The sequence below is a fragment of the Acomys russatus genome, chromosome 3 (genome assembly GCF_903995435.1).
Source record: "Acomys russatus chromosome 3, mAcoRus1.1, whole genome shotgun sequence".
Classification (NCBI taxonomy): Eukaryota; Metazoa; Chordata; class Mammalia; order Rodentia; family Muridae; genus Acomys; species Acomys russatus.
In genome coordinates this window covers 83,936,863-83,963,742 of record NC_067139.1, presented here as the reverse complement: position 1 = coordinate 83,963,742, position 26,880 = coordinate 83,936,863, and the positions used below count along the sequence as shown (strand labels likewise).

General features: G+C 54.5%; 1 protein-coding gene across 1 annotated transcript; it reads left to right on the top strand.

Annotated features, from left to right (window-relative positions):
• Nucleotides 1-447: 447 nt before the first annotated feature.
• Nucleotides 448-24,743, top strand: Myh7 (myosin heavy chain 7). Its single transcript, XM_051143102.1, is given in 42 exon segments — nucleotides 448-507; nucleotides 1,718-1,755; nucleotides 2,006-2,061; nucleotides 2,479-2,687; nucleotides 3,013-3,156; nucleotides 3,608-3,764; nucleotides 3,860-3,887; nucleotides 4,391-4,499; nucleotides 4,583-4,675; nucleotides 4,783-4,846; nucleotides 5,207-5,305; nucleotides 5,528-5,631; nucleotides 6,639-6,777; nucleotides 6,873-6,991; nucleotides 7,112-7,261; nucleotides 7,584-7,754; nucleotides 8,491-8,800; nucleotides 9,080-9,147; nucleotides 9,467-9,554; nucleotides 10,076-10,193; nucleotides 10,402-10,525; nucleotides 10,785-10,921; nucleotides 11,181-11,436; nucleotides 12,259-12,501; nucleotides 12,630-12,806; nucleotides 13,880-14,025; nucleotides 15,499-15,589; nucleotides 16,426-16,815; nucleotides 17,004-17,130; nucleotides 17,297-17,415; nucleotides 19,169-19,365; nucleotides 19,871-20,054; nucleotides 20,163-20,328; nucleotides 20,699-20,823; nucleotides 21,413-21,721; nucleotides 21,965-22,168; nucleotides 22,270-22,395; nucleotides 22,505-22,634; nucleotides 22,637-22,779; nucleotides 23,790-23,885; nucleotides 23,996-24,130; nucleotides 24,694-24,743. Coding segments are annotated over 39 exon segments (5,805 nt in total). The 5' UTR covers nucleotides 448-507; nucleotides 1,718-1,755; nucleotides 2,006-2,061; nucleotides 2,479-2,486; the 3' UTR covers nucleotides 24,712-24,743.
• The last annotated feature ends 2,137 nt before the right edge of the window (nucleotides 24,744-26,880 follow it).

The following is a 26,880-nucleotide window of genomic DNA, read 5'->3' as shown; positions in this document are numbered from 1 at the left end:
CTCACTCAGATGAAGGGACTCAGGCCAGGAGAATAGGGAAGATACTGGAAATAGGGCCAGGCCAGTGCTGGGGGGAGCAATGGCTCTAAGGGGTCACAGTGCCAGGGTCGAGAGGGCCCTCTCGCAGGCCAGCCAGGCCCCTGTTTGCCTGAGGTCACGGTGGTCCTGGTCAGCTTACTTTCTAGTGAGCTGTGGAATGTAAGAGATATTTTTGCTTCGCTTTGAGCCACCCCACTCCCTGGAACTCAGACCCTGACATGCCATGCCACAACAATGACGACCACTTCCAATTGTTTCCTAGCAGGGGGAGGGGGGGGAGTGCTGTTTGGACAAGGGAGGGGGGGGAGTCGGGGGAAATGCTTTTAGTGACAACAGTCCTTTCTAAATCTGGCTGGGGACTGGGTGCAGGTGGGGGATGGGGGCACCCTGCTGCCCCATATATACAACCCCTGAGACCAGGTCTGGCTCTGAGCATTCTCTTGCTGTTTCTTTCCTTGCTGCCCTCAGGTAGGAGTGGGAGCTGGAGGCATTCCTCTGGGGTAAGGGGTTCCAGGTTCAGGAAGCAATTCCTCTAGAACAGCAGGCTTCTGGAAGGATTTCATACAGTATCAGGTTGTTATAGGAACGAGCACTCCTGTGCAGATCTAAGTAAGCATGCTTGCACCATAGGAACGAGTGCTCCTGTGCAGATCTAAGTAAGCATGCTTGCACCATAGGAACGAGCGCTCCTGTGCAGATCTAAGTAAGCATGCTTGCACCATAGGAACGAGCGCTCCTGTGCAGATCTAAGTAAGCATGCTTGCACCATAGGAACGAGCACTCCTGTGCAGATCTAAGTAAGCAAGCATGCTTGCACCATAGGAATGTGGGGGCCCATGTGTTCCGGGGGGGGGGATATCTGTATCTGTATATGACCCAGAATGCAGTAGTTATGTGTGTGTATGCGTGTGTGCATGTGCGTGCGTGCATGCATGTGTGTGTGTGTATGTGTTCGCGTGTCTCAGCATAAGCGCACATGTCTTAATGTTAAGAATGTCTAAATGTTAAGAATCAGCACATATTTTATGAAATTAGATACAGTGGAAGCCATGTGCTTATCATCAAGCCTAGTTACAAGCGTTCCAAGGGAAGAAGGGTAGAACGGTGGCAAATCACACTAAAGGAAGCTGGTTCTGTGAATACTAGACCCTGTCCATGTTTGCGGAAGTGCCTGACTGTACATGGAGGACTTGTTAGTTATGAATGGCCTTGTGTGCAGTCTCTGCAGCAGGAGCTCACAGACGTGCAGCTGTCGGGGGCGCGGGGGTGTGTGTGGTCTCTGGTCTTTGTATGATGAAGAGCAGGCAGCCAAAGGAGCCTGCCTATGTGCTTCACCATCGCTGAGGCACATGAACACTGTGGGGGGCATACATGCCAAGCATGGGAAGAAGCTCATGTTTATACAGAGTGTGTGCGCGGGCAGCAGGCATGCATGCTCATCAGAGGGTGTGGAGAGAGCACTAGGGTGTGCGATGGTAGCAGGAGGCCTCTGGAACCGCGAGACTTGACTCGGAAGTCTTAACTACTTACTTGCTCTGTGCTCTGAGAAAAGCCAGCCATTTAGCCATTTAGCCTTGACTTCCTCACGCGCGTCCAAGGGGTGAGCGCCGAGTGAAAGAATAAAAGTGTGCTGTCTGGAAACCACTGAACAAATGTGACCGCTGTTGTTCTTCTGTAGGTGGCTCAGAGAAAGGAACTGTCACCAGGCAGGTAGAGGTAAGGGTGGGACCGGCCCTGAGGGTGGAGGACTGGGGCTCAGAGACAACAGAGGCTGTTAGCCTTTGGGAGAAAGGAAATAGACCTTGAAACGGAAGGAAGAGAAAGGCAGGGGCATAGCCAGTGCTTCTGTCGGTCTTCCGTGTGAAGGAGGGTGGGTGCTGAGGGACAGGGCTAGAGAGGAAAGAGAGGTGGCAGTAGCCAGGTTGGGCCACAGCCTGGCCTGACACAGCCTCTTGCCTTTTTCCAGGTCTCCTACAGGTCGGGGCCTGTTTCTCTATCATTAGACACGTTTGAGAAACCAAGGTAAGAAAAGCTGAAGTCCAAGTGTTGGGGGAATCTGGAAAAACTGAGCTTGTGTAGCCCGGAGTTCATCTCTCCTTTCTGTCGGCTTGGAGCTCCTGGGCCCTCAGCAGTTCCTCACCTATGGCCAGTGAGGGGCAGGGTCTGTTGACAGTGAGAGACAGATGCAAACAGAGACCTGTCCCTACAGGAAGGCCAGGACACTCCTAAAGAGTACCCCAACTTGAACAAAAGTAAGCTGCCCCCTCCCCGCCCGGCACATTGCCAGGCTGTTCCCTGGTTTAGGGGTAAACTTGGAAGGACAAGGGGCTTCCTAAAGACTCCTGAGTGCTGATCATGGCCAGATTTGGGAGCTGCTGCCGAAGGACAGAACCCAGGGAGGGAGGAGGCGCATAGGTTACCAGCTGCTGCTCACTCCAGGCCCAGCCATGGCGGATGCAGAGATGGCGGCGTTTGGGGCTGCAGCCCCCTTCCTGCGCAAGTCTGAGAAGGAGCGGCTGGAGGCGCAGACCAGGCCCTTCGACCTCAAGAAAGATGTTTTTGTGCCTGATGACAAAGAGGAGTTTGTCAAGGCCAAGATTGTGTCTCGAGAGGGTGGCAAAGTCACCGCTGAGACAGAGAACGGCAAGGTAGGTGCCGGTACTGGTGTGTGTGTGTGTGTTTGTGTGTGTGTGTGTGTGTGTGTGTGTGTATGTGCGTGCCACTCGAGAGAGCCCCACACCTGGGGTGCACTGAGAGAGGGTACACCTGAGAGCCACCAACCAAGTCTCCTGTCCTTTGGGTAGGATGGGGGTCCAAACCCTCCAAAGAACCTCCTTACTCCCAATGTCTGGTTCCCAGTCCCTCCTCAGCTAAACACCGGCTCCCCCACCCCATGGCTTGCCTTACTCCCTTCAACGCTGACAGAGCAGGGCAGACACAGGCTGACAGGAGGGCCTGTGTGGGCTGTTACAGACGGTGACCGTGAAGGAGGACCAGGTGATGCAGCAGAACCCACCCAAGTTTGACAAGATCGAGGACATGGCCATGCTGACCTTTCTGCACGAGCCGGCCGTGCTCTACAACCTCAAGGAACGCTATGCTTCCTGGATGATCTACGTGAGTGCTCCCACCAGTTTGTCCCTCAGACCTTGAGCTTCCTGGGTAGGCGAGAGCAGCCTCTTGAAGCCAAGTCACCTGCCTGTTCTGTGTCCAGGGAGCATGCGCTCTACATAGGCCCCTGCTCCTTTGGCTCAGTTCTAACACTGAGATGACTCAGTTGGACACATTCTGAGCTGTTTTCTTTGCCTCCTTCCTCTCCTTGGGTCTTTCTCTAATTCTGAAAATCACCCCTCACCTGCATCGCAGACCACTCACTTCCTCTTTTCTTTCTTTTTTTTTTCTGAGACAGGGTTTCTCTGTCTAGCCTTGGATGTCCTAGAGGTTTCTCTGTAGACCAGGCTGGCCTCAGACTCACAGTGACCCACCTGCATCTGCCTCCTGAGTGCTGGGATTAAAGGTGTGTGCCACCTCCTCCCCACTCACTTCCTCTTCTTTACCCTCCCCCCAGACGTACTCGGGCCTCTTCTGCGTCACCGTCAACCCCTATAAGTGGCTGCCAGTGTACAATGCTGAAGTGGTGGCTGCCTACCGGGGCAAGAAGAGGAGCGAGGCCCCACCCCACATCTTCTCCATCTCTGACAACGCCTATCAGTACATGCTGACAGGTGAGCCTGGTACCCTGACCTGGGTCCCCTCATCCTGAGTTCTCACCTGGGTCTTCATCCCTCAACCCACTGCCTCTCTTCTTTTTCTCTTCCAGACCGGGAGAACCAGTCCATCCTCATCACGTGAGCATAGCTCTAGAATCCCTAATCCCAGCCCCTGAGGGACCAGCCTCCTTTGCATACTCCTATGCTCTTCTTTCTCTCCACCCCATGCCCATCTCTGTTCTCGCTGACCTTTGCCCCGACTTCTTTCTTTGTGCCTCTCTTCCTTTCTGCTTCCTGTCTTTCTCTCATTTTCCTCTCTTGCTTCCTTCACCTATTGTCATCCATCTATACGCCCATCTGGAAAACCCCATGTGTCTTTATCTCTTCGTTTTCCTTATCTTTCCCTTCAGAAACCATTTTTTTCCCTCCCGATCTACTCTTCCCAAATCTCCTCTGATTGACCCCACATCCTCTGTGGCATCCTTCCTGCTCGCTAACTAGATCCCATGTGCCGTTCTCTGACAGCTTCCTGGTCAGAGTGGCCCCTTCTCTGGTAGAATAGGTGCTCTCCCCTCACTTGAGGCCAGCTGATCTTAAGCAGTGTTGTTTACTGTCTATTGAGCCTTTGCTTGTCACAACAGTGGAGAATCCGGAGCTGGCAAGACTGTTAACACCAAGAGGGTCATCCAATATTTTGCTGTCATTGCTGCCATTGGGGACCGCAGCAAGAAGGACCAGACCCCAGGCAAGGTAGGCCCGTTGTCACCTAAAGGCCTACATTACTGAAAAAGAGTGGAGAACCTTGACCTCCCACCCTTCGGGACCTCTTGCAGGGCACTCTGGAAGATCAAATCATCCAAGCCAACCCTGCTCTGGAGGCCTTTGGCAATGCCAAGACAGTGCGGAACGATAATTCCTCTCGATTTGTGAGTGACACTCCACCATGAACTTGAACCTTGGGCTGACTGACGCTTGGCTTCGAATGTGAGCCTTTCCCAGGCTCATTGTCACCCTCTTCTGTTCATCTCTGTAGGGGAAATTCATTCGAATCCATTTTGGGGCAACTGGAAAGTTGGCATCTGCAGACATAGAGACCTGTAAGTTCCATGAACTTCCTGGAGCTTACTTAGGCTGAGCCCACCATGGTTCTGTTGTCTGGTCTCAGTCTCTTTCCCCAGTACCCACTTCTTTCTGTCTCTGTGTGTCTCTATGTCTGCTTTGGGCTGTCTCTGGTTTTCCTTTCTCTGGACGGTGCATGTTTTTTGGGGAGGTTTTCTCAAATATGCTTGTGTTCTCCTTCTGGGTCTCTGCCGCCACCTCCAAGTGTGGCCTCTGCATCCATAAAGCCGTCTCTTCCTCTGCCTTTTGCTTTCTATGTTCCTCATCCCTTTTCCTCCATCTCTTTGTACCCACATTCTAACTTCTTCATTCTCTGCCTTCTCTTTGTCTGTTCACAGACCTTCTGGAAAAATCCAGGGTTATTTTCCAGCTGAAAGCAGAAAGAGATTATCATATTTTCTACCAAATCCTGTCTAATAAAAAGCCTGAGCTTCTAGGTGAGTCAGACCGAGACCAGCTGTTTCCATGGCAACCTGGTCCCCCTCTGCTTGTGGCTGGGTTCTGTCGGTACGCCTTGGGGCCTATGACACTGCTAGATTCAGTTTTGTGGGTCAAGTCTTGTCTGAGCTTTTCCCTGGGCCCACGTGCTCTATCCAGCAGCCCCCGTGATGGCAGCCAAGGGTTGTGGCTCACCCGAACCACATTCCTCCCACTCTTAGACATGCTGCTGATCACCAACAATCCCTACGACTATGCATTCATCTCCCAAGGAGAGACAACTGTGGCCTCAATTGATGACTCTGAAGAGCTCATGGCCACTGATGTAAGTATGTGAGGACTCAGCTAGGGCTTGGACAGGTAGCGGCAGCACATGGTGCCAACCTAGGAACAGAGCCAAGATACCCTGGCAATCTGGTGTTTAAAGCAGTACCACCCTCCTGAAGAACTAGAATATGCCCTGTGGACAGAGCATGCTGAGATATGTGCTATGAAACAGGAGAGAGGCTGGTAATTTGGTGTTGTCAAACCACAGTGACAGAGAGACAGAAAAGGTAAAAACAAAAACAACAACAAAAAAACCAAAACAACCCCCCCCCACAACACCAAAGCAGAAAGGAGAGTCATACAGACCCCGTGGAGCTGAAATGAACTGTTGGGTAGAGGAGAGGTGCAGGTAGGTATGAAAACCTAGGCAGGGGAGTGAGCAGAAGGACAGGGAACACAGGTGCGCAGCCCACAGTGGCTGCAGGGAACACAGGTGGGCAGCCCACAGTGGCTGCAGGGAACACAGGTGCGCAGCCCACAGTGGCTGCAGGGAACACAGGTGGGCAGCCCACAGTGGCTGCGGGGAACACAGGTGGGCAGCCCACAGCAGTTGCAGGGAACACGGGTGGGTAGCCCACAGCAGGTGTGGGGAACACAGGTGGGCAGCCCACAGCAGCTGCAGGGAACACAGGTGGGCAACCCACAGCTGCCTCGGGGAACACAGGTGGGCAGCCCACAGTGGCTGCAGGGAACACAGGTGGGCAGCCCACAGTGGCCACGGGGGACACAGGTGAGCATCCCACAGCAGTCTCAGGGAACACAGGTGGGCAGCCCACAGCAGTTGCAGGAAACATCTATGACCATTGACAGTGGACAGTGATAAGGCTGGACCCCGATCTTGTACCATCTGTCTTTGCTTCGGAGTCCCTCTCTGGGTACGGGACTCTCATACTTTACAGGGACTAGGGAGACAAATTGAAGTCCTCTCTGCAGCATATGAGGGATCTCATTAACCAGGCATACTTCTTATTTTCTGGGATTCACTGATACGGGGACTGCGTACAGAGCGCCTTTGATGTGCTGGGCTTCACACCAGAAGAGAAGAACTCCATTTACAAGCTGACCGGCGCCATCATGCATTTTGGAAACATGAAGTTCAAACAGAAACAGAGGGAGGAGCAGGCGGAGCCAGACGGCACCGAAGGTGAGAAGCAAGAGAGCCGAGGAGTGGCCGCGGGGGACCACGCCTGCAGAACGGGCATCCCTGTCCTAACCTCGTTACCTGCCCTTCCCTTCCAGAGGCTGATAAGTCAGCCTACCTCATGGGGCTGAACTCAGCGGACCTGCTTAAGGGGCTGTGCCACCCACGAGTCAAAGTGGGCAACGAGTACGTCACCAAGGGGCAGAATGTCCAGCAGGTGGGTTGTCTTTGGAAGATAGACGAATAGAGACAACGCCGTGGCATGGTGGCAATGTGGACACCCAACCCATCCTTCCCAATACCGCGGCTCATCTGGGTTTCTCCCTTACCTCTGCAGGTGTCATATGCCATCGGGGCGCTGGCCAAGTCAGTGTACGAGAAGATGTTCAACTGGATGGTGACCCGCATCAACGCCACCCTGGAGACCAAGCAGCCACGCCAGTACTTCATAGGTGTCCTGGACATCGCTGGCTTTGAGATCTTCGATGTGAGTCTGGGAGTCCCGGCCTGGGACACCACTGGTTCCTCACCCACCCGCTCCTGCCTTCAGTCACACGTGGAGAGTCAGCCATGGGACAGGCATGGGCCAGTAGAGGGGATTGTGTAGTGACAGAGTCAATCACTGGGACAGTAGAAGGGGTTGTGTAGTGACAGAGTTAATCACTGTCCCTGCCCTGTCGTGACCTGGGGTGGGGTGCGGGGGACCTGCCGTGCCTGTGCCGGGCTCGGGCAGGTGTGTGTCCCAGCCCTAGGCTGACAGCCACTCAGACCCTCAGTCAGCCGGCCTGACCGCTGCCACACCCCTGCAGTTCAACAGCTTCGAGCAGCTGTGCATCAACTTCACCAACGAGAAGCTGCAGCAGTTCTTCAACCACCACATGTTCGTGCTGGAGCAGGAGGAGTACAAGAAGGAAGGCATCGAGTGGACGTTCATCGACTTCGGCATGGACCTGCAGGCGTGCATTGACCTCATTGAGAAGGTGTGGCCCCGCCTCCACCGCCTGAGCTTTCCGCCTACACCCTATACAGATTCCTTCCAGAACTCCAGATAGAGCAGTGGATTATGCCCCTCTGAGGAGTTCAGTCTAGTGTCAGAAAGGGAACTCTATTTCCCAGAGTTCTGGGTTGTCCAGAATACCCATGACAGAGTCCTGATAGCTCTGTGGAGCTTGGGGCTGGACACACGAAAGATGGGCATCTAACCATTGGCCTTCCCACCAGCATGTTTGCTGGCTCCGGTGACCCACATGCAAGGGTCAGGAAATGTGAAAGTGGTATGGGGGGGGGGGTTCAAAAGAGTGCACCATTTTGTTTTGGTTTTTCAAGACAGGGGTTCTCTGTGTAGCCCTGGCTGTCCTGGAACTTACTCTGTAGTCCAGGATGGCCTCAAACTCCAAGACCTCCCCCCTCTACCCCCAAAGAGCTGGGATTAAAGCACGTGCTGCAACTGCCTGGCCAGGGCACCTATTTTCAAACTCAACGTCACTGGGACCTGGGTGGTGGGGTATGACAGTTGTGGGGCACCAGTAGCAGCCACAAACCCAGATATTCAGAAAAAAATCCCTCTGACATCAACAAAATCCCCCCCTGTGGAAAGCTCGACAGGTGTCAGGCAGTAGATAGAGCCACTATCCTTGAGCCGAGCCTGGTCTCTCCACGCGCTGCAGGCACATATGGGTAAATACTTACTCAATGGTTCTCTCTCTACACTCTCAGCCCATGGGCATCATGTCCATCCTGGAGGAGGAGTGCATGTTCCCCAAGGCCACAGACATGACCTTCAAGGCCAAGCTGTACGACAACCACCTGGGCAAGTCCAACAACTTCCAGAAGCCCCGCAACATCAAGGGGAAGCAGGAAGCCCACTTCTCTTTGATACACTACGCCGGCACCGTGGACTACAACATCCTGGGCTGGCTACAGAAAAACAAGGACCCGCTCAATGAGACAGTGGTGGGCTTGTACCAGAAGTCTTCCCTCAAGCTGCTCAGCAATCTATTTGCCAACTATGCTGGAGCTGATGCACGTAAGCACCCCGGGCATCGGCGCACTCTAGGATTCATGCCAATACTTCTGAGGCACATCAGTTTGCAAAATCCCACCACTTTCCCCATCATGGCATGGCCTGAGGCATACAGAATAGACTCAGTGAGATAGAGCTGGGTGGAGATGCTCAAGCAGCCACCCTGAAAACCGTCGTCGGGTGGGCAAAAGAGGACAGTACGTGAGGAGAGGCTGTAGGTCTCCACTCCTCGCTGCCCTGCATGCTCACTAATGCCCCTTCTCTTGGCTCCCTCCCCCACAGCTGTGGACAAGGGCAAAGGCAAGGCCAAGAAAGGCTCCTCCTTTCAGACTGTGTCCGCTCTGCACAGGGTGAGTGTGCACCCAGCCTCAGCCTAGCATGGCTCCCCATTCATTCTGGTCCCTTAGGCCCAGCTCCTCCCAATGCTAGCGTTTCCAGGTTCATTCTTGACCCTTTTCATGGTCACGTCTTTCTTCATCTCCTAGCCTTGTTTTCCATCTCACCTCCCTCCCTTCTCACTTGTCATCAACATGTCTCTCCACCTGTGCCTTCCCCTGGCAAGCTTTCATCTCTCCTCTCCCCGCCTTCACTCCATCCTCCCTATCCTTCCTCCCCTTCCTTCTACTTCTCTTTCTTCACTTTTTATTTCTTCCTCTTTTCTCGCCACAGGAGAATCTGAACAAACTTATGACAAACTTGCGCTCCACACACCCTCACTTCGTACGCTGCATCATCCCCAACGAGACAAAGTCCCCAGGTGAGCCCAAGAGCCTGAGCTGTCTTAGAGACCAGGCCTTGGTGGCTTCCAAGTCACCTTCCACTCTCAGACCACCCCTCCCAGTGTTACCCTGTACTGGGAGTGTACCTCAGGGTGGTGTGCAAGACACGTCTATGGATAGCACCTCATGAGCGACATAGGATGAATCTGTTTTTAAACCATAGGAAAGAAAACAGCAGGGAGGCCAGGTTCAGAGCCTGGCTCAGATTGCAGTTAGCTTGGTGATCTATAAGTCATCTAACTTATTAGCTTACTCACCTAGAATAAGAGATATGACTGTCCTGAAACCACCCCTGGTAATAAGTATAAGTTATGTAAAATAATAGATGAGAAAAATCTCTTGGTTACTGTTAGAAATGTGGCTGGGGCCAATGGAGAATTGCTGTTGACTGGGTTGCTAAAGCGAAGACAGCGTGTACCAGAGCCAGCATGCGAACCCAGAGGACTTGGTGTTGGCCTAGCGTTCTCCCCAATCGTTTCTCTCCTCCCTGTTGCCCCAGGGGTGATGGACAACCCCCTGGTCATGCACCAGCTGCGATGCAATGGCGTGCTGGAGGGCATCCGCATCTGCAGGAAGGGCTTCCCCAACCGCATTCTTTATGGGGACTTCCGGCAGAGGTAAGCGGTGCCCCTGGGCTCAGGGGGGCAGGGGTGTGGGCTGCCTTGGTAGCATTGCGAGGTCATCTGTGGTGGCCCTGGACTTCTGCAGGCAGAGCGGGCTGCCTTGGTGGGACTGCGGGGTTGTCTATGGTGGCCCTGGACTTCTGCAGGCAGAGCAGACCCACACAGAATGCAAATGACTCTGAGAACTCCCCTCCCTCCCAAGGTATCGAATCCTGAACCCAGCAGCCATCCCTGAGGGGCAATTCATTGACAGCAGGAAAGGGGCTGAGAAGCTGCTGGGCTCCCTGGACATTGACCACAACCAGTACAAGTTTGGTCACACCAAGGTAAGGAAAGGAAAGAGACAAATTAGTTGAAGACACTGCCTTTCCCTTAGTTCTTAATTTTTTTCCTTCCACTCTCTTACCATTCATCTGGAAGGATTTCTCTGAACCATGTGCCACCTCTCCACTCCCTGAACCACTTTCCCATCCCAGCGACCAGTGGCGTCTTCCCTCCGGTCCTTTCCTCAGCTGTTGCCAATGCCCACCACTCTTCCCCCCTCACACCCCATCCGAGTGGTGCCAACACAGGACTTCCCTGCAGGTGTTCTTCAAGGCGGGGCTGCTGGGGCTGCTGGAGGAGATGCGGGATGAGAGGCTCAGCCGCATCATCACCCGAATCCAGGCCCAGTCCCGAGGTGTGCTTTCCAGAATGGAGTTCAAGAAGCTGCTGGAACGCAGGTGAGAGGCCTTTTAAAAGAGGCCCCTGGGCCTCCTGGGGTCCAGGCTAATTCAGTAACGCTGTCTAGAGAAAGACTGCGGTGGGCCCAGCAGGAAGAAGTCATTAAGGGGAATCTTATGAACACAAGATGGTCTTTAGCATTTAAAGGCCCAGTGGCGGGTGAGATAGATGAAGTAAAGGAGGTTTCAGGCACGATTAAGAGCCTCAGATGAGGCGGACCGGCGCAGCCCTCGTACCGCCCCCTTGCCGTCCCTCCAGAGACTCCCTGCTGATAATTCAGTGGAACATCCGGGCCTTCATGGGGGTCAAGAACTGGCCGTGGATGAAGCTCTACTTCAAGATCAAGCCACTGCTGAAGAGCGCGGAGACGGAGAAGGAGATGGCCACCATGAAGGAGGAGTTTGGGCGCGTGAAAGAAGCGCTGGAGAAGTCCGAGGCTCGCCGCAAGGAGCTGGAGGAGAAGATGGTGTCCCTGCTGCAGGAGAAAAACGACCTGCAGCTCCAAGTGCAGGCGGTGAGGGCGTGCGCATGCGCGGGGACCACTGTCAGCTCCTACCGCCTTGGTCACACTCCCCACAATTCCACACCTCTCTCTACCTAAGAGTGGGTCATCTTGTCGCTCACAGGCTGAGGATTCTGGGAGTACATTCCCAAAGACCTCCAAACTGTTCCTCAGAAAGAGAAAAGGCAAAAAGAATTCCCCTTTAAATACACAGGTTTAGCCATGTATGGTGGTACACAACTATTATCCCAGCGCTTGGGAGGTGGAGGCAAGAGAATCAGGAATTCAAGGTCAGGATTAGTCACAGAGTGAGTTCAAGGCCAGCTTGGGCTGTAAGAGATCCTGTCACAAAAATATCTATACATATCTATACATATACGTGCATATATGTATATGTACACACACAAACAATACCCCCACACACACACACACACACAGAGAGAGAGAGAGAGAGAGAGAGATGTCTTAGGGGAACTATAAATCGTCTTTAAGCCTAAATGTCTTCATTTTAGGAAGGAATCATGTCTCATACAGGTTAAAATTCACAGAATGTGTGGCATCAGCAAATGCAGTTCCAAGTGAAAAGACTAGAGAAAAATGCTCTGCGATGACTTCAAGCTGCCTCCTCTGCTCCCTGCCACCCCCACCCCCACCATGCTCTCAAGCCAAACCGTCCTACTCCCCAACCCCCACCCCATGGCCTCCTGAGGCTCTTCTCAGCTCAGAACAAGCTGGGGTCCCTCTCCTCTCTGGGCGATGCCCCTCTCCCTCCCACCACCTGTGAGGACACGGGCCCGTCCTCTGAGCAGTCTCCCTCTCTGTTCCTTGCCTCAGGAACAAGATAACCTGGCCGACGCAGAGGAGCGCTGTGACCAGCTCATCAAGAACAAGATCCAGCTGGAGGCCAAGGTGAAGGAGATGACCGAGAGGCTGGAGGACGAGGAGGAGATGAACGCGGAGCTCACGGCCAAGAAGCGCAAGCTGGAAGACGAGTGCTCGGAGCTCAAGAGGGACATTGATGACCTGGAGCTGACGCTGGCCAAGGTGGAGAAGGAGAAGCACGCCACGGAGAACAAGGTGAGGCCGGCCCCCTCCATTCCAAACCATAGTGTGTTTTGTTGCAGCATGGAGGTTCTTCAAGGGGTCTCCAGGGTGGTGTCCTTTGACTTATGGGGAGTGTGATAAGGTGTTCGTTTGTTCTTCAGGTGAAAAACCTGACAGAGGAGATGGCTGGCCTGGACGAGATCATTGTCAAGCTGACAAAGGAGAAGAAAGCTCTGCAAGAGGCCCACCAGCAGGCCCTGGATGACCTTCAGGCCGAGGAAGACAAGGTCAACACACTGACCAAGGCCAAGGTCAAGCTGGAGCAGCAGGTGGATGACGTAAGTAGACTGGACATAAGGGGCTTAGCATGTCCTTCTGTGTTGAGAGGTGTGTATGTGTGTATGTGTGCGTGTGTGATGTGTGCGTGTGTGATGTGTGCGTGTGTGATGTGTGTGTGTGTTGCATGTGTGTATGTGTGTGTATGTGTGTATATGTGTGTGTGTATGTGTGTGTATGTGTGTGTGGGGTGTGTTTGGGTGGGGGTGTTGGGGGGTATTGGAAAGTGTTTAGGCTACTGATACCTTCCCAGAATAACACTGGGGGATAGAAAGCATGACGATTATCAATGTCAAATAATGATCTAATTTCAGTGTTATGATCAGGATCAGAGGTGGCTCTTTTGTTTTTGTTTTTGTGGTTTTGAAACAGGGTTTTTCTATGTAGCCTTGGCTGTCCTGAAACTGACTCTGTAGACCAGGCTGGCCTCGAACTCACAGAGATCCCTCTGCCTCTGCCTCCTGAATGCTGGGATTAAAGGTTATCACGCCCAGCCAAAGATGGCTTCTTATTTAATTAAACTTTAAAGTTAATTGTTTAACCCCACATAACTTTATCGTTGACCACAGAGTTCAGAGGGTTATCTCATCAGAGCGTTCTGTATCTGTCTGGCAAACTGTCAGGCTCTTTGAGGAGGATCCTTGCAGAGTCTGATCCCGAGTGACCATTGCTCCCTCGTGTGTGTGCGTGTCCTTGGAGTCCCTTCACACTCTGCACTAATAACCCAAGTGTCTGTCTCAGCCGCAGGACTAAGAGCTCCCTTCAGATGGGAACTTGACTTTGCTCAGTGTTGTGTCTTCAGTACCCTGCACAGAGCCTGGAGCCAGTAGGTACTTTTACAGGATGCTGAATGAATGACTATGGCTTTGGAATCTCATCCCTCATTCATTCATTCATTCATTCATTCATTCATTCATTCATAAAATATCTATTGAGCAAACCCGTCATTCTAGATGTTCTCATAGGGACGTTTCCAAAGTCCTGGATTCTCTAAGGATTTCCAAAATGCAGACGAACAAAACCCAGGTCAGGGTGCCCTACCTCAGGGTACGGAGCTGGTCCTTCTCTCCACCAGCTGGAGGGGTCACTGGAACAGGAGAAGAAGGTGCGCATGGACCTGGAACGAGCCAAGCGGAAGCTGGAGGGCGACCTGAAGCTGACGCAGGAGAGCATCATGGACCTGGAGAACGACAAGCAGCAGCTGGACGAGCGACTTAAAAAGTACGGTCCAAGCCGGGCATGGTGGCGCCCACCTTTAATCCCAGCACTTGGGAGGCAGAGGCAGGTGGATCACTGTGAGTTCGAGGCCAGCCTGGTCTACAATGCGAGTCCAGGACAGCCAAGGCTACACAGAGAAACCCTGTGTGGAAACACCAAAACCAGAACCAAAAAAAAAAAAAAAAAAAGGACGGTCCTCCCACCCCGCCCCACTCAGCCCGCCCGCGGCACAAGCTGACCCAAGGGCCATCCTAAGGGCCAATGGATGCTGGAAATGATCCACTGGAGGAGTGACTGCCTCCCTAACACACACATTAGGTTCCAAAGTCGTCCCTTGCAAAGAGTCTCACTTGGGTCCCTCAAGCCCCTTAGCCCCACTAGGCCCTTGAAGAGGTAAAAAAAATTAAAAGCTTGCTTTATTTGTGAGCACTTGGTCAGACAGGGAGGAAGGCCACACACAAAAGCCTCCCAGGAAAGTCTTCTTTGGGTGTTGTTTTTGTTTTTCAGAAAGCAAAGAAATTGCTCCGTTTTCCATAAATAAAGGGGTTGGGCTATTTCTTTTTTCTAGGTAGCGTCTAGTCCCAATCTTTATTGCAAGTCCTTCCAAAGGGTACACATGCAGGCTTGGTGAGCAGTGAGCTGCCAGGACATGTTTTGATATTTGAGGCTCTTTAAGTGTATTTGCGCAGGAGCCCTCACATTTCCCTAGGCATGTGTTGAGTGAATGGATGAATTGCACATGGTCCTAACGGCTCTCCTTTTTTTATACTTTATTTTTAAGTGTATGTGTGTGTGTGTGTGTGTGTGTGTGTGTGTGTGTGTGTGTGCGCGCGCGCGTGTGCAGTGTATGAGTTTGCGCATGTGAGTGCAGTGCCCACAGAAGTCAGAACAGGGCATCAGATCCCGTGGAGCTGGACTAATAGGTGGCGGCTGTGAGCTCCATACTATGAGTGCTGAGAACTGATCTTGCTTGTTCGGGAAGGGCAGTACCCTCAGCTGCTGAGCCACCTCTCTAGCTTCTCCTAGGATCCTTACCAGGACGGCTTCTGGAGTCCTGCTTTACCAAAGAGACAGCTAAGGCTCAGAAAGAGAAGTATGTATGGCCAAAGCACACGAGGAAGTTGTGAGAATCTATCTTTATGAGACGCAGTGCTGTGTACGCTCAATATACACCAACCACAGAGAGAGGCGACCGAGCTGCCTAACAGTGACAAGTTCAAGACCACCAGCATCAAAAAGGAAAACGAAAGGCCTTTGAAATAGTGCTCACCCCTCTTTAGAGGGGGACAGTCCCCCAGCACAGCCCTGTCACTCTGCCACAGGGCTCTTCCCTGACATTCTTACTGGATCGGACACCAGGCCATTACTCTTAGTGCATCGCGTGTCACTCGTGAAAGCATCTCTCCCCCCTGCCCTGTGGTGGGCACTCCATGTGCCCTCTCTAGCCACCCACCTTTCCCTCTTTCTTCCCTACAGAAAGGACTTTGAGTTAAATGCGCTCAACGCCAGGATTGAGGATGAGCAGGCCCTGGGCAGCCAACTGCAGAAGAAGCTCAAAGAGCTCCAGGTATTGGAGGGGAGGGGGGGTGCCGCCCTGGCTGGTCCCCAGCCTCCCTGGCTCCCGCTCCAGCACATGCTAGTCCCTCACCACAGAGCTGTGTGCTCTCAAAAGGAGGCAAAACAAACAAGTCTCCCTATGGGGCACCCCCAAGAGGGGCTTGTATGATCCAAGGAAGAGACAGGAAGAGGACCCTGAGAAGCAACGGCGAGGTTGGGGGAGGACAGGTTTTAGTGGGCAGAACTTCTGATTTTCTGTCTCAGCTCTGTCTGGTCAAGAGATTATAGAATTCCACCACAGATCTCTGGGTCTCTATGCCCACCCTGTCACCTGGTGACTTTTTTTTTTTTTTTTTTAAGACAAGGTTTCTCTGTGTAGCCTTGGCTGTCCTGGACTCACTTTGAAGACCAGGCTGGCCTCGAACTGACAGAGATCCACCTGCCTCTGCCACCACACTCAGCTTCACCTTGTGACTCTGAAGGTCTCTTAACCCTTAGTATGGTTCTTTGCTCTACAGCAGCCATTAAGTTAGGTTTTCAGCTTTTTCATCAAACAGGTGTGGTTTTCTCCCTTAGACTTTTGCTATTTTCTTGCCACTAAACTGCCTGGGAAAACCCATGAAAGACAGATTTATTTCTTTTGCCCTTCCCCAAGAGATCCAGCTGTTTCCTTATAATAAAGAGATTGTGCAATGCTCGAGATGACACCTTTCTCCAAGTCCTTCTATGTTCACTCACTTGTTGTTCTCCACAGGCCAGGGGTCACTTAGAGCCCTCGGGTGTGGGCCTCAGTGGCGGGGTGGGTCCAGGGAGCAGGTCCGAGCCTCCCTCCGTGTCCCTGGCTAGGCACGCATCGAGGAGCTGGAGGAAGAGCTGGAGGCTGAGCGCACCGCCCGGGCCAAGGTGGAGAAGCTGCGCTCAGACCTGTCCCGGGAGCTCGAGGAGATCAGCGAGAGGCTGGAGGAGGCCGGCGGGGCCACGTCTGTGCAGATCGAGATGAACAAGAAGCGCGAGGCCGAGTTCCAGAAGATGCGCAGGGACCTGGAGGAGGCCACGCTGCAGCACGAGGCCACGGCCGCGGCCCTGCGCAAGAAGCACGCGGACAGCGTGGCGGAGCTGGGCGAGCAGATCGACAACCTGCAGCGCGTCAAGCAGAAGCTGGAGAAAGAGAAGAGCGAGTTCAAGCTGGAGCTGGATGACGTCACCTCCAACATGGAGCAGATCATCAAGGCCAAGGTGGGTCCTCTCAGCTGCGTCTCTCCTCCCGTTCCCTCCATCCACCTCCGGTTTCTATTTCCTCTACGGGGTTCTCTTGTTGCCCCGCCCCCTCCGCTCACGGTTTCTCCCCCTTTCTTCTTTAATTGCAACCCTTACTCCATTCCACTCCCTTCCCGCACATATCGTATAATTCTGTCCTCTCTTAGGCTAATCTAGAGAAGATGTGCCGGACCTTGGAAGACCAGATGAATGAGCACCGTAGCAAGGCGGAGGAGACGCAGCGTTCTGTCAATGACCTCACCAGCCAGCGGGCTAAGCTGCAGACAGAGAATGGTGAGCCCAGGGCTGGAGCTCCATGAGCCCCAAACCTCCTGAGCCACCCCAACCTTGGGCGTACCCGCTCCTCATATGCCCACAGTCTCTCCGAAGAAGGGAGCCTAGGGGTTAGAGAAAAGGTTGAGGGTGGATCCGGGTTGACCGTCCCTCGGTGCCTCCCCAGGGGAGCTGTCCCGGCAGCTGGATGAGAAGGAGGCGCTGATCTCTCAGCTGACCCGAGGCAAGCTCACCTACACCCAGCAGCTGGAGGACCTCAAGAGGCAGCTGGAGGAAGAAGTCAAGGTGAGGCCTGGACTCAGGGTCTGGCCCAAGTGTGGAATGCACCGGCTGGCCTTGGATCCGTGTCTCTCTCTTCCTAAGAGTGAGGCTTATGTGGTTCACAAGTCTGTACAAATTGTAAAAAGAGACAATAACCCAGCCTTCACTAAGTGTCTTTTAAATCTGTTTCCCAGGCTGAGAGAGGCCCTTTGCCCTGGAGCTGCCGTGCTGGGGTGGGGGGTGAGGGTGGGGGTAGGGGTGGGGGGTGAGGAAGGGAGTAGGGGTGGGGTGGGTGGGAGGTAGGGGTGGAGGGTGGGGTGGGGGATGGGGTGGAGGGTGAGGTGGAGGGTGGGGTGAAGTGTGGGGTGGGGGATGGGGTGGAGGGTGGGGTGGAGGGTAGGATGGAGGGTGGGGGTGGAGGATGGGGGTGGAGGGTGGGGTGGGGGTGGAGGGTAGGGTGGAGGGTGGGGGTGGAGGGTGAGGTGGAGGGTCGGGGTGGAGGGTGGGGGTGGAGGATGGGGGTGGAAGGATGGGGTGGGGGTGGAGGGTGGGGTGAGGGGTGGGGGATGAGGAGGAAGAAAGGAAGCCATCTAAAGCAGCAGTTGTCAACCTGTGGGTCGAGAACCCTTTGGGGGTTGAACAGCCTTTTCCCGGGGGTCGCATATCAGGCGTCCTGATATCCCACAATTCATAACAGCAGTAAGGTCATACTTATGAAGCAGCAACGAAAATGATTTTATGGTTGTGGGTCAACACAGCCTGTATTAAAGGGTCACAACACGAGGAAGGTTGAAAACCACTGATCTAGGGAAACAGGTTTTGGCCTTCTTGGGGTGCTGGGATTGCACAAGAGGGTCCTCGAATTCAGAGCCTATTTCTAACACAGTACTGAGTTCATTAAAAATAGATAAGAGCACAAGTTCTTAGAAATCCCAGGGCTGGGGCTGGGGAGAGAAAGCTCCATAGGTGAAGTGCTTTGCTGCACATGCATGAAAATGGTTGGACCTGCAGTCAATCCTTTCTTAATTTTTTTTTTTTGGGGGGGGGTTGGTTTTGTGTTTTTGTTTTTGTTTTTTTGTTGTTGTTGTTGTTGTTGTTTTTGTTTTTGTTTTTCGAGACAGGGTTTCTCTGTGTAACCTTGGCTGTCCTGGACTTTCTTTGTAGACCAGGCTGGCCTTGAACTCACAGAGCTCCACCTTCCTCAGCCTCCTGAGTGCTGGGATTAAAGGCCTGTGCCACCACACCCAGCTCCCTGCAGTCAATCCTAACACCTGTGTAAAAAGCTGGCCATGGCGGCACCCTTGTAATCCCAATGCTGAGAAGGCAGAGACAGGGAAGTTCTCTGGGGCTCGTTGGCAGCCAGGCAAGCCAAACTGGTGCTCCTTAGGTCCCAGGGACAGACTTTGTCTCAAAAAATATGGTGGCTGTGATGTGATTCCCACGGTTGACTTCAGGCCTCCTTATGCATACACAAACACCCAACGTCCTCCCATGAGCATCTTAGGGGAAACTTACTCACTTCTGTTTGCCCCTATAAATGCAGTGGTGATAAGTTCTGCAGCAAGGAGCGCCCAGCAGTGGGCGCAAGGATGCTGTAAACAGCATGGCACTGCTTTGCTATTTAGGGGCATTCCTGCTCAGGAAACCACGGCAGGTCCACCGGAGGCTTGGAAGTAGATGTGGCCAAGGGAGCAGGTTGAGACTGGGTTAAAGGAATGGCAGGGGAGTTCTTACGGAAAAAGCTGACCCTCTTCCTCACTTGCCCACCTCTTCCCAGGCCAAGAATGCCCTGGCCCACGCCCTGCAGTCAGCCCGGCATGACTGTGACCTGCTGCGGGAACAGTACGAGGAGGAGACGGAGGCCAAGGCCGAGCTCCAGCGCGTCCTGTCCAAGGCCAACTCAGAGGTGGCCCAGTGGAGGACCAAGTATGAGACGGACGCCATACAGAGGACGGAGGAGCTGGAGGAAGCCAAGTGAGTTCTGGGCAGCCCAGCCCTGCCTGTCTGATACTCTGTAGGGGACTCACATGTAGGGGACTCTTGGATAGTGTGTGACAGTGCAGGAGGGCCGTGCCCCAGCCTCACCCACATCCTGCTCCTCTCAGGAAAGCTTTTTGCTCGCATTATGTTTCTCATCCGAATATAAGACGAACAAAAGGTTTGTCTGAGGGCTGAGTGCTCCCACCTGGGGAAGGGTGCTGTGGGACTGGGATGAACGGCCGCTGCAGCCAGGGAGGGTGGGGCGTCATGGGTCCTCACGGGTCCTCTATGTTTTCACGCTCAGCCACCAAGATCTGCTGCCAAGCACTCAGCCTCTGGAAGCCCGTCCTCCAGCTTTTCTGAATGCTTATAGGTTGTCAAGGCCAGTCTTTTGAAAGACTCACGTGTTTTCCTCTTGTCCAAATCTGCCTCCTCCTCCTCCTCCTCCTTTCTCCCCATCCCTCTCTCCCCGGCCACCCTTCCTACTCCCCTCCTGCAGGAAAAAGCTGGCTCAGAGGCTTCAGGACGCAGAGGAGGCCGTGGAGGCTGTCAACGCCAAGTGCTCCTCCCTGGAGAAGACCAAGCACAGGCTGCAGAACGAGATCGAGGACCTGATGGTGGACGTGGAGCGCTCCAATGCCGCCGCCGCCGCCTTGGACAAGAAGCAGAGGAACTTTGACAAGGTAGGCTCGTGGTGGGGGCGGGCGCTGCGCGTGCGCAGTGGTGGGTGGTGGTGGTGGTGGAGAAGGGCCGGGGGCGGCTCGGGCCACGGTGCGCTCTGTCCCCTGCAGATCCTGGCCGAGTGGAAGCAGAAGTATGAGGAGTCGCAGTCAGAGCTGGAGTCCTCCCAGAAGGAGGCGCGCTCCCTGAGCACGGAGCTCTTCAAGCTCAAGAATGCCTATGAGGAGTCTCTGGAGCACCTGGAGACCTTCAAGAGGGAGAACAAGAACCTCCAGGGTGGGCAAGCCGAGGGCCAGAGACGGACTGCTGGGGTGGCTCAGGGCCGGGGAAGGGCCTCAGGGCCGGGGAAGGGCCTCAGGGGCAGGGAAGGGCCATGTCCCGGTGCCTGAGGGCCCCAACAGCAGTCCAGGCAAATACAGTGTGCCCATACCTTATAAGACCACAGTAGCCTGGCGGTGGTGGCGCATGCCTTTAATCCTAGCACTTGGGAGGCAGAGGCAGGCAGATCACTGTGAGTGTGAGGCTAGCCTGGTCTACAAAGCGAGTCCAGGACAGCCAAGGCTACACAGAGAAACCTTGTCTCAAAAAACCAACCAAACAAAAAAACGACAGTGGTTCCTGACTGAGTCGCTATGTGCCCCCACAGAGGAGATCTCGGACCTGACGGAGCAGCTGGGCTCCACTGGAAAGAGCATCCATGAACTGGAGAAGATCCGAAAGCAACTGGAGGCCGAGAAGCTGGAGCTACAGTCCGCGCTGGAAGAGGCTGAGGTGGGCAGGCGTGTAGGAAGGATTAGCGCTGGGCAGGGACTGAGATCTTGACTTTGGTCCCTGCTCCCATCTTCCCTTTGCCTGTTTTCCCCCTCCCTGGCCCGTTGCCAGGGCCTAGAATGGTGCTGGGCATCGCAGGCGCCCGGCAAACATTTGTCAGTGTCAGATGAGTTCAAGGTCACTCGGCTTCCTCCATGCACACATTTTATATGCTGTATCTTGGGGGGGAAGGGGGACAGCTTCAATTTGCACTCATTCCCCCTTCCACCTCTTCCTGCCCGTGCTTTTTACACTCTTTGCTTGATTGCCTCTGTTTCCTTGGCAACACTTTTCATTTTCCTCTTTGTCTCCGAGGCTGACTTCCTCCCCCCGCCCCCCACCCCCACCCCCGGAGTCAGCACTGCCTTTTCTTCAGCTTGCTTTCATTTCTCTTGTGCACACGCTCTTCTGCCCCATCTCTTACTGTGTCACGTCCATCATTCCCGAACTCTCTCTGTGTTGTGGTTTTCAGACAGACCTTTGCTTCTGCCCTGGACTCTTGACTATATGCCTGCAAAACCTTTCCCCCCTCCCGTCACCCCCTTCCCAGGCCTCCCTGGAGCACGAGGAGGGCAAGATCCTCCGCGCCCAGCTGGAGTTCAACCAGATCAAGGCAGAGATGGAGCGGAAGCTGGCCGAGAAGGACGAGGAGATGGAGCAGGCCAAGCGCAACCACCTGCGGGTGGTGGACTCCCTGCAGACCTCCCTGGACGCCGAGACGCGCAGCCGCAATGAGGCCCTGCGGGTGAAGAAGAAGATGGAGGGCGACCTCAACGAGATGGAGATCCAGCTCAGTCATGCCAACCGCATGGCTGCTGAGGCCCAGAAACAAGTGAAGAGCCTCCAGAGTTTGCTGAAGGTACACAAAGACTTCTGGAAGTGTGAGGTCACCTCCCCCGAGAGAAGGGGCTGGCTTCTGTATACACTGATCAGACGGTAGGGGCACTAGCTCTCTCTTGTCATGCCGCCATGGTAGAGACAGCTGATAGGCCAGCCCTGAGCCACCATAGTGGGCTTTCCACTCACCCCCAATTCTGTGTGACAGCCTTATGGGGGCACCACGGCCGGCTTCCTAGCTCACACTCCTTTTCCTGACCCTCAGGACACTCAGATTCAGCTGGATGACGCCGTCCGTGCCAATGACGACCTGAAGGAGAACATCGCCATCGTCGAGCGGCGCAACAACCTGCTGCAGGCGGAGCTGGAGGAGCTGCGTGCCGTGGTGGAGCAGACGGAGCGGTCTCGGAAGCTGGCTGAGCAGGAACTGATCGAGACCAGCGAGCGCGTGCAGCTGCTGCACTCGCAGGTGAGGAGGTGCCCCGCGCATTCCCAAGCTCAGCAGACAACGGCGGAATGAGCTCCTCAGAGATGCCCAATGCTTTTCCTGGTCTGCCATTCACCTCCCAGAATACCAGCCTCATTAACCAGAAGAAGAAGATGGAGGCAGACCTGTCCCAGCTCCAGACTGAGGTGGAGGAGGCGGTGCAGGAGTGCAGGAACGCAGAGGAGAAGGCCAAGAAAGCCATCACAGATGTGAGCCCCTGCCTCACCTCCCCACTCCAGCCCAGCGTCTCCCTCGCCCGCCCGGGCAGCGAGCCCACGAGGACCTGGGCAGACCACGCCCCTCCTCTCCCGCGCACAGGCCGCCATGATGGCGGAGGAGCTGAAGAAGGAGCAGGACACCAGCGCCCACCTGGAGCGCATGAAGAAGAACATGGAGCAGACCATCAAGGACCTGCAGCACCGGCTGGACGAGGCCGAGCAAGATCGCCTCAAGGCGGCAAGAAGCAGCTGCAGAAGCTGGAGGCCCGGGTTCGGGAGCTGGAGAACGAGCTGGAGGCGGAGCAGAAGCGTAACGCGGAGTCGGTGAAGGGCATGAGGAAGAGCGAGAGGCGCATCAAGGAGCTCACCTACCAGGTCTGCGGGGTACTGGGAGTACAGCCCTTGCGCAGGCGCAGTACTGAGATCACAGCCCTTGCGCAAGGGCGTAGGGCCTCAGTGACAAGCAACCACGGGAAGCAGAGATGTTGCTACCCTTTCCTAGCCAGAGTCGGCGTGCAGGCCCTGGATGTTCTGCCACTCTGCCCTAGCATGGCCAACTCTTGTCCCTTGGCCCAGAGGACCACGGTTGAGCCTCATAACCAGTGTGTTTCACCTTGATGTGCCCGCCCCTCCCCCCACAGCCCATCCACCAGAGCTACGCTCTAGGCAGGCACAGCTTCAAGCACAGTGCCCTCCCCCAGAAGAAAATCCACAGCCAGGCTTGCTACCCAAGACACCAAAGCCGTTGAAATAAGTCTCAAAACTTTTCAGATACCCCAGGGGCAGTATAAGCCCAGCTTTCCGTAGCACTTTTTCAAGTTAGACTCTCTGTTAGAGTTTGTTTGTGTTGCAATCTAGCCGGCTGCGCCCTCTAAACACACTTTGTCCTTAGCGTAGATCAAGTTCGTGTCAGCCCGTTGCAGCCCAGGAAATTCCATCATGCCTATAACCCCAGAGTCGCTCCCAGCACATGCCGGGCCCTAAGCCAATGGGTTTATGCTCCGTGGTGCTCCGGGGCCTCAGGAGCATGCTTCCTGGGACACTGTGCACAAATCGCTGTGCTCTCTTAGGAATCCCATGAGCTCACTGGGCTCTTTCGTTATAGAACATTCCAAGTGAACTTGGTGGTGCATGCCTATGACCCCAATACTCAAGAAGCTGAGGCAGGAGGATCATGTGTTTGGGACTAGCCTGGGCTGTGTAGACAGTCCCTGTCTGAAAAAAAAAATGTTCCTTGGGTGAGAGACTATAAGCAAGTCTGAATATTCTGTGAGGGCCAGAGAGTCCCATTGGTTCAGAATGTAGCATTCGTGGGGCGGGGGAGGGGGGGTGCTGCCACCTCTAGGACTGTGCCCTCTGACCTCCGACCCTCCCCTGACCTCCAGACAGAGGAAGACAGGAAGAACCTACTGCGGCTGCAGGACCTGGTGGACAAGCTGCAGCTAAAGGTGAAGGCGTACAAGCGCCAGGCTGAGGAGGCGGTGAGTGAGCCTGCCGGGGTGGAAGCCGGGGAGGAGGGACCCGGGGTGCCGGTCCCCAAGACTGGAAGGCTAAGAGGCCCTTAGTAACTGCCACCTCCATCCTCTCACAGGAGGAGCAGGCCAACACCAACCTGTCCAAGTTCCGCAAGGTGCAGCACGAACTGGATGAAGCCGAGGAGAGGGCGGACATCGCCGAGTCCCAGGTCAACAAGCTGCGGGCCAAGAGCCGTGACATTGGCGCCAAGGTGGGTTCCTCCCCTCTGGGCCTCGCTTGTCACCTCCCACAGCTGGCGCAATTCCTCTGTCCCCTCAGAGCACTGTTTCATTTAGTCCCAAAGTGAACCGAAAAGCCCCAAAGGCTAAGGTAACTGAGCTCCCAGGGACGTCTGAGGTCCTCTGTGAGCTCGTTTTCAGCGACTCTGGGAAGCTCAGACCAGGAGGAGTCAGAAACCGTACTCGACCCCAGTTTACACACACCCGTTAGAGCCAGTTCCTTCAGACTACCGGGCTCCTGCTTACCACTTCATTTTGGCTCCTGACCTCGAAACTCAAACACGTAAGCAATATCCCCAAGACGGCATCGATCCGACCGAGGCAGCATCCTTCCGGCCCTCTCAAGAGCCCTTCTCTCTAGAACTTTCCCCTTTCACACTGACCCCTGGAAATACATCCTACAGAGGGACTCCCACCAGGCCGCACGAGGATCTCCACTTCCCAGGTGCCCTCGTCTCAGCTTCAGGTTCCCCGCTCTGTCCCCAGCATGCTGGCCTCCCCAGAGCTAATTTGGACTTTCTTTTCATTTCAAAAGGGCCTGAATGAGGAGTAGATCTTGAGCTGCTCAACCCTGAGAGTGCCCTCGAAGCCCGCAGACCCGGAGTTTTTGTAACAGCCCCTCAGGCCAAAGCAAAATAAAGCAATTTTTCTTGAAGCCAAAAACCCTGCCTCTAGGGTCTTCTTTACTGACTTCCATGCCTGAGGGCTCTGGGGTGATGAGCTGGGGCTTGGTACAAGGAGGGGCAGCTTCAGAGGCTAAGGCCTCCCCTACCCCCCCCCCCCACCCCACCCCCCCCCCCACTCCCACCTCTACCCCATCCCTCACCCCCACTCCCCATGGACCGTGTGAGGTTCTGAGCCTTCCTGGTGCAACACTGGTCCATGGAGCCCCCCGCAGCAGAACACAGCTAGAAGTGACACCTCGGAGCTCACCTGGAGCACTGAGCCCATCTACCACACACCCACGTGCCAGTTCTAATCAGTAGCCCACACTGATAACAGGCAGGGGTGGGCCACTGGAGGAGGCCTGGACTGGAGAGGCTGACCAGTGAAATTACAATCTGCAGAGATATGACATCCCCCCACCTCCACCCCGTCCCTGCAGATGTGGTAATGGTGGTGTCCCCTTAGATTCCATCCCAGGTGGGTCTCAGAGGACACAGGAGCACAGATGTAGCCACAAGCCATCCTAAACATAGCCACCCACAATTGCCCATGCCCATGCTATTTAGTTGGGAGAACTGCAACCTTAGCCTACTTTTTTTTTCTCCCTTCAACATCCTCCCAGGACCCAGCCCCTGGTCTATAGCACTCTTTTCTTCTCCTTCATTCCCCGCCCCCACTGTGACTTCCATTTGCAAGGCTTTTTACCTCTGCAGCAGCTGGAAGATGGGGCTGGCCCATATGTGTCATATGTGTCATATGGCCCATATGTGGCAAGCCGCCTCAGGAAGAAGCAGGCAACAGAGGGATTAGGTTTTAGAAGGAGAGAGACTAAATTGTTGGAGGGCTGGAGGTAGAGAAAAGAGCAGACAACCAGCACAGCAAGGCTAGTTCCCCCAGAATTCTGCCACAGCTAGGTACTGAGGGTAGGTCTAGGAATGGGGTCCCGAGAGACAATGGCACTTTAAGACATCTCTGGGAACCGGGATCAGCCCTGAGCGGAAGCTCCCCTCAACCATAAACACACCCCAGCATGGCTTGACTCCTGCTCAGCAGCTCTCTCCTGGCTTTCATCGCTGAGAGCAGCATCCAGAACATGGACCCTATACTGAGGGGACACCAATAGCAAAAACATCGAAGAGTGAAATAAGGAAGGGGGAAAAAAAAAAAAAAGGAAAAGCCTAATCAGATGCAATCAGAACAGATGGGAAACAGAAAAAAGAAGGGATCCTGGGCAGAAAGAGGCCACAGGAAGAGCCCAGGTCCCCACAAGAGTCCTCTTTATACTCATCCCCTCTCCCACCCTAAAACATTCCTCTTCCAAGAACAGACTTGAACAGCAGCGAAGAGATCAGCAGCGTCAAGAGGATCACCTTGCAAAAAGGAAACACATGGGGAAGCCCCGGGAAGCTAAGAGCCCAAAAAGAGCAAGAGAGAGACAAAGATGCTGCAAAGGTGGCCAGGCTGGGCCCACGCAGAGGGTCAAGGACTGGGGTGGTAGAGCCCCCAGGAGAAGGAGGATGCTGGGAATGGGTGAGGAGAGAAGTCGAGAAGGAGCCGGCAACAGAGAGTCTGGAAACACTGGAAGTGGCACTGTAAAGGGGTGGACCCAGGCTATCTGGAGATGGGATTTATGAAAGTCAAGGAGAAGGGAAGCCGGAGAGAGAAGGAAGAGCCTGAGGCAAGAATGGAAGCAAGGGCAAGGCTGGCTGAGTGCCCCCACGAGCTCAGCTTGTGCAAGGGGGGAGCCCTGGTATGAGAGATGGACCGGCAGAGACCGGGGAACAGACGGCGGACACGGGGACAGACGGAGGAGACACGGGGAGCCAGGTAACAAAGGGATGGCCCCTCTCACCTGCGACCAGAGCTTCGTCCATCTGTGTCCACATCCTCTAGAACGTTCATCAGACTGCAGGGCTGCCTCGGGAGGCAGCTGAAAAGAGTATGTGAGAGGCAGGGGAGAGAAAGGGCCTAGGAGAGGAAGAAAGGGGCAAACGAGGCCACACAGGAGGGCAGGGCCCAGACCTGAGTTAACGCCTTCCTTGTTGCATTCCATAGG